Here is a 10,166-nt window from a genome sequence, read left to right on the forward strand (position 1 = left end):
AGATAATGAACAACCACTTCTTGCAGATAGTGCAATACACCTCCCCTTGTACATAGTGCCACACAGTCCCCTCTGTAGATAGCGCCACACACCCACAATTGTAGATACTTCCACACAGCTCCCACTTGTAAATGGTGTCCCCCACATCTCTTATAGATAGTACCACACTCCCCGATATTAGATAGTGCCACCCCACATTGTAGATATTGCCACACTCCCCCCTAGTAGATAGTGCCACATTCCCCCCTAGTAGATACTGCTACACTCTCCCTTTAGGAGATACTGCCGCACCGCCCCCTTTTGTAGGTAGGGCCACAACCCCCTTGTAAATAGCGCTACAGCCCCCTCCTTGTACATCGCGCATTTAAGGGTATATGGATAGTGAAATCAGGGGCTTCTCCAGAAGCAGAATCCCCGGCCAGAGTGTCGGCAATAATCTTGCCAGGGATTCCATTCCGAGAGGAGCCCCTGACGTCACTGTCTATACAGGGCTGCCATCAGGAATTTCTGGGCCCCGTACAGCCAAGATATCTGAGGCCCCCCACCCTCCATTACCGTGGCCGGGCAACGGAAAGTGTGGCACTCACGTTTGTACGTTATACGCATTAACTAATTTTGGTGCTGATGTCAATTACAGTGAACGAGACCATGGAGCAGGCAGTGACCGGTTAATGCTCTGGATTTTGATATATTTAGCCAAACTGTATCCCACTGTATGGCATACAGTGGGATACGTCGCCCGGGCAATGGCCCAGGGGAAACTCCTGAAGTCACTGTCCATGAATGGTAGTGACGTCTGGAGCTTTCCCAGGGCTGGAGCCTTCTACTAGCGCTCTGCCCAGGGACTATGGCGCTGTTCCTGATATCCATATACGTAAAGTGATGTCAGAAGCTTTGCAAAGCCGGAGTACACGACCGGAGCGTCGGCAACGCCCTGACCAGGGATTCCGACCCTGACGTCACTTTACATATATGGACAGGGCCGCCATCAGGAATTTCAGGGCCCCCTACAGCTAAATTTTCGGGGCCCCCCTACCGTGGCACCGCCCATTAACTGTACTCCGCCCAACACCATATCACGCTCTGTGTGTGATACATAACTAATAACTTTTTATTTGGCCAAAAGATTTTGAAGCCTGCCACCACGACAAGGTAGACTCTTTTGGCAGGGCCCTACTCTACTCTAACTCATTTCAAATTTCTCAATAACCCTATATGTATCTAACAATAGTAAATTTAGCTGCCTAAGATCCTAATGTTGTGGATCTATAATATGGAGCTAATAGAATTCTAAGAGCTGATACTGTACCGCCATGTCTCAATTTGTACACTGAGGCACATGGCGTTTTTCCTTTTTCTCATTGACTCCTGTAAAATAAAATATAACGAGCTCCACTATATGTCTATCTGAGAATATTATGCCGCACATACGGCCTCTGGGTCCATTTAATGAATCCATAGGCATGTCTACAAACCCTTAGGCTGTTCAAAGGTTATTTGTATTAATTGTTCCCGTACTCTGCAAATTTTTAATAGTGCCTTTTTAAGATGTACAAAATGACATCATCTTATTTGTGGTCTGTTTATTTGTTGAATGCTTCTAAAACTTTTTACCTATTCTGGTGAACAAATGTTTTTTTTGTTTTTTTTTTAATTTAGAGTCATTCAGTTAAATCTTTTGACCAAATATGGTAATTCGATTCAATACTATAGTGCAAGTGAAACATCATTCCAAAAAATTAAGAACCACCAAACGTTAACATAAGAAAAAAAGTTTAACGGACAACATATATAACAAATATAAAATGATAAAGTGCTTCAGTCACATTAACATATAACTAACAAACAGAATAGTGCAAACGGTTTTACAGATTGAGCATAAATATAAACAATATTACTATCAATAACAAAGAAAAGCAGCAAAAGGGGGCAAACATTCTTATTTTACATTTAAACATCATTAATCATATACTTACCTATTGCGCAAATAGCTATTGTGCTGTTTTAGCTGTGATAGATGAGGATTGTTTCATGCTTGGCTCAGAGCAAAAATAAGAGCAAATTTAGATTTGTAGAGCAGACAGTCTTCTAACTTTCTGATTTGCAAAATCTTTAATAAGGTCTTTATAATTGAGCTGTCTGGCAAGCCCATGTTCAATGGAAAGAATTGCTAGGCTGTTTAAACGTTGCTCGCTCATTGTAGAACGCAGATAGTTCTTGATCAATGAAAGTTTGCTAAATGCCCTTTCTCCTTCCGCTACTGAAAGTGGGAGGGTGGTGAAAATCCGAAGAGCAATACACACCTCTCCAAATATTCCCTGAAGCTCTAGTTCATAGATAGAGTTTAGCAAATCTAGTGGACCCAAGTTTTCGGGGAATGTAGCGCAATACACTTTACGGAGATGTTGCAGTTCACAGAGTAAAGATGATGTGAAGTCATCAGGGTATGCGGAGATCAATTCTTCAGTGGATGTCACCAAGTCTTCTTCACTCATTGTTCTCAGTTTAAGGATTGGAGCAAATAATTTGCATACATCTTCCATTGATTTGAAGCGCTGATGAAGATCAGAAATGATTGTGTCCATTGCCACAAGGAAGACATTAGCTTTAAAATGATCTTCAGGATTTATGGCATCATGGTGCTTTGACTTCCTTTGGCGCAATTGCTGAGAATTCAGTAGCTCCTTTGGAATCTCCATACAATCAGCTACAGATTTGGCTTCAGAGAGTAGAGCAGGCCACTTTTCCCGAAGAAGTTTCATTTCTTCCGAGAGGGCTTTAATGTTGGCGGCTCCAATTTCCATGGAAATAGATCTTGATTGAAGAATTTTGTTTCTCTGCTCAAAACTGGTAAGCACTTTTATCCAGAATGTTGCTAAAACTACTGACCGGAAAGATGAAAAATAGTCGTGGAGACCTTGAGCGTCTGAGTGTGCATCACTTGTAAGTTTTTTGGAAGCAAGAACTTTTTCCAGAGCCTTCAGAACGCTTGGGAGTTTCTGAGCAATTGGACGCACAGCCTCTATTCTTGAACTCCACCTGGTGTCACTTAGACCATGCAAAGACCTTCCAACTTCTTCAAGCAGTGTGTTCCATCTCTCAGGGCTGCTGCTAAACAGAATGTATAGCCTGTTTACACTTCCAAAAAATGTCTTCATTTCAGGGCAGCTTGCGGCAGCGTGTACACCCACAAGGTTTAACGAATGGGCAGCGCAGGGACAAAATATAGCTGTTGGATATCTCTCCTGGATTCTGGCTCTTACACCTTTAATCCTGCCGGACATGTTTGCACCATTGTCATATCCCTGACCTCTGCAGTCTTTGAGGTCAATGGCATGTTCATTCAATCTTGAGATAATCATTTCAGCAATTTCTTCACCAGTCTTCTGGAAAAAATCAAAAAATTCCAAGAACCTTTCTTGAATATGCCAACTTCTTTTTTGAGGCTCTCTGTAAACATATCTTACAACTATAACATTCTGTTCGGTGTGTGAAATATCTGGTGTAGCATCACAAACTACAGAAAAATAAATCGCTTCTTTCCTTTCTAGTAGTATGGCATCCAGTACATGTTTTCCACAAATATTTATAAATTCATTTTGTGTGGCCCAGGAGAGATAATGAGCTGGAAGTTTCTTTCCCTTTTCTTGACTGGCCTTGACTTTTTCTAAATGCTCGCGTAGTAAATTGTCATATCGTGACAGGATTTCCAACGTTCCAAGAAAATTGCCATTATGGATTTCTCCAATTCTTTGCGTTGTTCCCCTGAATGCCATGTTGCGTGAAGCCAAATGCAGTGTCACGTCCAAGAGTCTTTCTAGAAGAGCCATAAACTTATCCACTTCCTTCGCTAAACTTCTTTGCATCTCGAAGTCAACACCATGACCGCCTATGGACTTTTGGAGTGTTCTCCAACTCCAGTAGTGCTTTCTGTGCTGTGCGGAATGTTCATGCTCCGGTAATTTCTTGTACAGTCGATGCCACCGTGGACATAGTGCAGGAACATGGTGTCTCTACAGCTTCTTCTGTCACTGCAAAAGTTGACATATTGCTAGAAGTAGCATTCTCTTCTTCCATAACTGACGAAATGCTTGCAGGCGCAGCCACCTGGCTGGATGATGCCATTTGCGCAAGTATTTGATGAGAAGCTTCTATGTGTAGTTCAGGTAATTCTTGGATTTCAACATCACTTCCCTGGTTGGATTGTGGCTTCTTAAAGTAGTCCAGTATCACTTTTTTCTTTATCTTTTCCTCTTCTTCACGCTCTCTTTTTTTCTTGCGTTTTTGAAAGCCAGATTTATGGTGGTACATTTTTTTTGGTCTCAATAAGTATTAACCAAGAGCAAAATATATGTATTTTTCCTAGAAAAGCAAGATTGGCGAAACACTGCTTGGTACCTCTAATAGCCCCAAAACTTATAATGAGGAGTATTGATAGAAGACAATTGAAAAAGGGGAACTTAATATGCTATAGAGAAAATAAAATTGTTAAATGGTTCAAAAATCTTCACCAAGGAAGGAAAACCGTGTGAAATAACAATGAAACTGAACTAGTAGAACGTCTGAACAAAATGAAATATATTAACTCACAAACCTGTACTAAAGTCCTGATAAATCACTGCTAAAAAAAAAAAAAAGGGTACAAGACAAATGTCAGTTCATACTACATATGTACACTACCAACAATATCAACTGTTATTTATACTAACCCACTACTATGACCAACCGACCATCTAATATGTTTGGTTGTGTCCAGAGAGGGTCAGGCATGTGGAATTTCAATGTGCCCAATCCTTTTGCTTGCAAATAGATAAGCCGTTGCCAGTAGTCTGACAGCTCCTTTCTCATATATCCTTCTTGAAAACACATGCACACTCGGCTGAGCATGCATGTGTGTGGGGAAGTCTAGAGAAACAGCTGTCGGCTGGACGATTGCTGTCTCAAGTGTAAGGCCAGCTTAAGGCTGGGTTCACACTACCTATTTTCAGACATAAACGAGGCGTATTATGCCTCGTTTTACGTCTGAAAATAGGGCTACAATACGTCGGCAAACATCTGCCCATTCATTTGAATGGGTTTGCCGACGTACTGTGCCGACGACCTGTAATTTACGCATCGTCGTTTGACAGCTGTCAAACAAAGACGCGTAAATTGACTGCCTCGGCAAAGAAGTGCAGGACACTTATATACATTATATGCGGGACACTTATATACATTATATGCAGGACACTTATATACATTATATGCAGGGCACTTCTTTGCAACATAATTTGAGCCGTTCTTCATTGAACTCAATAAAGAGCAGCTCAAGATATACGAGCGTCACAGACGCCTCGTATATTACGAGGAGGAGCATTTACGGCTGAAACGACGCAGCTGTTTTCTTCTGAAAACAGGCTGTCATTTCAGCCGTAAAAGTCAGCTAGCGTGTGCACATACCCTAAGTCTGCCGAATCCTACAGAGATGCCAGAGCTAAATGTTAAATAGTGCTGACGCTGCTGTCATGGCTCCTCCATAAGTGGAAACCACGGACAGAGCGCTGCCGACACTCTTGCCGGAGATTCTATAAGAAGCCCCTGTCTAGGAGGTGACGTAACAACCACTGTAGCAGCCGCTATGGAGTCCACAGCATGAGGGGGCCCGTGCTGCCCGCTGTCACGTGCACCCTATGTCCAGTGGCACCGCTAGCAGCCGCTATGGCTGCTACAGCGGTAGCGACGTCACATTCAATGGAATCTGCATCCTAAGGACGCAGATACTATTGAACGCTATGGCAGAGCAGGGAGGTATCTCCCCGCTCTGCCAATTACTACTCTACAGAATCCCAGGCAGAGTGCTAGTAGCGCTCTGCCCAGGACTCCGGCTCTGGAGTTGCCCCTGACATCACTGTCAATATATGGACAGTGATGCCAGAAGGAGAGAAGGAATCAAAGGCAGACTGCTAGTAGCGCTCTGCCCGGGACATCACTATCCATATATGGACAGTGATGTCAGGGGGCTTCCCCAGAGACTGAGTTCCGGAGCAGAGCCTTTACTAGCGCTGTGCTTGAGACTCTAGCTCTGCTCCGGAGAGAACTATCCATATATGGACAGTGATGTCAGGAGCAGAGCAGTGTATTAAGCAGAGTGCTAGTAGCTTTTTGCCTGGTATTATGGCTCTGGGGTTGCCCGACATCACTGTATGTATATGGACAGTGACGTCATGGGCTCCTCCTGAAGCGGAATCCCCGGCCAGAGCGTCGGCTACCACTCCTAGAGGGAGCCTCAAAGGCTGTGTGGCACTACCAGGTAGGGGTACCAGTGGGGGGCTGTGTGGCACTACCGGGGAGGGGGGCTGTGTGGCACTTTACTGCCACCGTGAGTTCCCCCACAAATGGGCCCACTAACGCTGTCGCACAAGGGTCCACATAAACCTTGAGCAGGCCCTGGTGCTAAGATCACATATTGCCTAAGAGTTGAAATGCTAAAAATGTAAAAAAGGGGGCCTTGTTTAAGGTTGTTACAGCAATGCTGTACTTTTGACAAAAGTAAATTTGTTATACAAGGGACAGCGAGATTATTGTAAACTACAACTTTTGTTGGTTTTAGTCAAAAGATATTCAACTACATCTTAAAAATAAAAATATATACAGACTTTATTCCTTTATTCTGCAAATTTAATGAACATAATAATACTTAAAGGGGTTTCCCTGTCCCTAAAAATAGATGGCCTATCCTCAGGATAGGCCATCAATAGCTGATGGGTCGGGGTCCAACTACAGTGACCCCCGCCGATCAGCTGTTTTGAAGGGAGTGCAGCACTCGTACGAGCGCTACTTGCCCTTATTTCTACTTGCTCACTGTGAATCGTCGACAGAGATGTAGCGCAATTCAGAGTATTGCAGCCTTCTCACATTCACTTCAATTTGAGAAGGCTGCAATACTGTGAATCGCCGCTACAACCGGGTCGACGTTTCACAAGTAGAAATGAAGGGGAAGCAGCGCTGCACTCCCTTCAAAACAGCTGATCGGTGGGGGACTTGATAGTTGGACCCCGACCGATCATCTATTAATGGCCTATCCGGAGGATCAGTGCACCTGTAACTATATCATACTGCCCGCAGTTAGGGCAACATTAACAGGCCGACAGGTTCAGATAAACAAAATAGCAGATACAGGGTTTGTTTCGGTACAATCCTAAACCCCGTCTATGATCAAAAATAGATACATAAGAGCAGAGGAAAAACAGGTTGTTAAAACAGTGGCATAACAATTGCGGTCAGAGGGGGTTGGGTCGACCTGGAATCTGCGAGCCCCACTTAAGGCTGGGTTCACACGACCATGTTACGTCCGTAATGTACGGAACGTATTTCGGCCGGAAGACCCGGACCGAACACAGTGCAGGGAGCCGGGCTCCTAGCATCATAGTGATGTACGACGCTAGGAGTCCCTGCCTCGCTGCAGGACAACTGTCCCGTACTGTAATCATGATTACATTACGGACCGAACACAGTGCAGGGAGCCGGGCTCCTAGCATCATAGTGATGTACGACGCTAGGAGTCCCTGCCTCGCTGCAGGACAACTGTCCCGTACTGTAATCATGAGTACATTACGGACGTAACATGGTCGTGTGAACCCAGCCTAAAACTGGATCCATGTATTTAACAAAGCGTTAGGACGGTGTATGCTGCGTCTCATATAATTTCCTGCTGCTGCCCGGCTGGATGTGGTAGTGGGCCTTGTGTAGCAGGCCATGAAGGCAAGAGGAGCGAGTAGTGGGGAGTAAATTTTTTTTATATTTTTATGTTGGTTCTGGGGTCCATGCTTAGGAGCTCTGTCACAACATTATAAGTGCCCTGTCTCCTACATAAGGAGATGGGCGCTATAATGTAGATGACAGCAGTGCTTTTTATTTAAAAAAACGATCTATTTTCACCACTTTATTAGCGATTTTAGATTTATGCTAATGAGTGTCTTAATGCCCAAGTGGGCGTGTTTTTACTTTAGACCAAGTGGGTGTTGTACAGAGGATTGTATGACGCTGACCAATCGGCGTCATACACTTCTCCCCATTCATTTAGGCAGTTAATAGAGATCCTTTTAGATCTCTATGTGCTGTTTACCAAACCGAACAATGCCCCAAAATGTACCAATGGTCCTAGTGACTGATATAACAAACCAGAAAAAGAGACAGGTCACGCACGACCAGATAAATAGAAAAGTTACGTACAATCTTTATTAAAGGCAATTAGACACAAGAAATCACATAAAAACAACTATACACAATAAAATAACATAAGCCCTCGTAAAAAGATGGAATCAGAACATAAAAGCAGCGTGGCCCCCCCCCCCCAGATGGTAAATTGGTCATGCGATCACCCAGAGAGCTAAAGTGCATGCATCAATAATTTAAAGCAGGTGCTAGGTATGGTACGTTTGCACAGATAGATAACTATACTTGGGAAAGATGCAAGTGCAATCTTACACAAAATGAACATACAAATGGCAGTATACCTACACCTACACAGTACAAGGATAGCCAGGAGATCAGGACCGGGAGGGGGGGACCGCTGCTGGACCCGACACGCGTTTCGCTGATGCTTCGTCAGGTATCTCTATGTGCTGTCTTATACTAACATATTAACAATACTGAAGTGTTTAGACAGTGAATAGATATTTCACGGAATGTCTATTCACAATCCCTGCACTTTGTAACTCTGTCTGTGGTAGTTACAGCAGAGGAAGCGTAATCTCGTTGTAACCTGTCATCTACAGCGTAATTTCGCGAGATTACGCTTCCTCTGCTGTAACTACCACAGGAACTGTAACAAAGTGCAGGGATTGTGAATAGATTTCCTGTAGAATGTCTATTCACTGTCTAAACACTTCAGTATTGTTAATGTGTTAGTATAAGACAGCACATAAGGATCTAAAAGGATCCCTATGCGCTGCCTAAATGAATGGAGAGGAGTGCATGACGCTGATTGGTCACTGATTGGTCAGTGTCATACACTCCTCTGTACAACGCCCACTTGGTCTAAAGTAAAAACACGCCCACTTGGGCATTAAGCAACTCATTAGCATAAATCTAAAATCGAAAATAAAGTGGTGAAAATAGATTGTTTTTTTTTAAATAAAAAGCATTACTGTCACCTACATTATAGCGCCGATCAGATTATGTAGGAGACAGGGCACTTATAATGTGGTGACAGCCTCTTTAAGGTGGATGAGGCTATTCCAAAGTGTGGCATGGGGCCCAGCACAATGTAGTTACACCCCTGTGTGTAAATATTATTCTAATTCTCTATGTAACCCATTTATTCATTTTACACTTACCTTTGCAGTCTTCTCTTCTCTTCAGCAGGGGGGGATCAAGCTCACAAGCGCTTACCACACACTGAAGCTGAGCCACTCCCTCTGCCCTATCCAGACACAGCAGTTGGCGTCGCTGGGACTGCTCTTCAGCGCTTTGGACCTTTAGAAATAATAAAAATTATTAAGTGAAAGAAAAAATAAATATATATAAATTTTGTAAAGAGCTTCGTCATTAGTTCTACAGAGTTTTAATCTTTAGGGTTAACGCTTATGACATTGAGCGTGATGTCAAGATGTGCTAGATTGCAGCATGAGACCGCTCAGCAACGTAAATACACCCCAGCTAGACGCACACTGGAGATGCTGCTTACTGGTTAAAAAGCAACCATTCAGTCCAAAAAAACAACTAATTAAATACTGCAAAATTATTGATAACTTACCTGCTGGCCTCACTTGTTTCTGATTCTGCTTACTCATTCCGGTCCCCGTTTTCCAGAATCCAAGATGGCTGCTACTGTCTCAGACTTGTATATAGAAAGCATTAACTGCAAATCTGAGACATGCACCTTCTTCACTGCTCTCCAAAGGACAAGCACTGATGATGTCAGCACTGTGTTCATCTCTTCTGACACTTGTCCTGCTGGCTTCTTGACAGGGGTTCCGGCTGCAGCAACATCCTCACTGACAGCACGTCAGTGGAGGACGGAGCAAGACAGCGCCAGGGTTGGCATGAATCATCTTCTGTATTTAAAGAGGCTCTGTCACCAGATTATAAGTGCCCTATCTCCTAGATAATCTGATCGGCGCTGTAATGTAGATAACAGTGGTTTTTATTTTGAAAAACTATCATTTTTGACCAAGTTATGAACA

At 43.5% G+C, this 10,166-nt stretch overlaps 1 protein-coding gene across 1 annotated transcript; it reads right to left on the reverse strand.

Annotated features, from left to right (window-relative positions):
• Nucleotides 1-2,063: 2,063 nt before the first annotated feature.
• LOC142750485 (zinc finger MYM-type protein 1-like) lies at nt 2,064-3,866 on the reverse strand. Its single transcript, XM_075859488.1, has one exon. The coding sequence runs from the start codon at nt 3,864-3,866 to the stop codon at nt 2,064-2,066; it is 1,803 nt and encodes a 600-aa protein (XP_075715603.1).
• Nucleotides 3,867-10,166: the final 6,300 nt, after the last annotated feature.

The sequence above is a fragment of the Rhinoderma darwinii genome, chromosome 3 (assembly GCF_050947455.1).
Source record: "Rhinoderma darwinii isolate aRhiDar2 chromosome 3, aRhiDar2.hap1, whole genome shotgun sequence".
Lineage (NCBI taxonomy): Eukaryota > Metazoa > Chordata > Amphibia > Anura > Rhinodermatidae > Rhinoderma > Rhinoderma darwinii.

Coding starts and splice junctions, on each gene's coding strand:
- LOC142750485 (XM_075859488.1), bottom strand. CDS start 3,866: ATGCAAAGAAGTTTAGCGAAGGAAGTGGATAAGTTTATGGCTCTTCTA.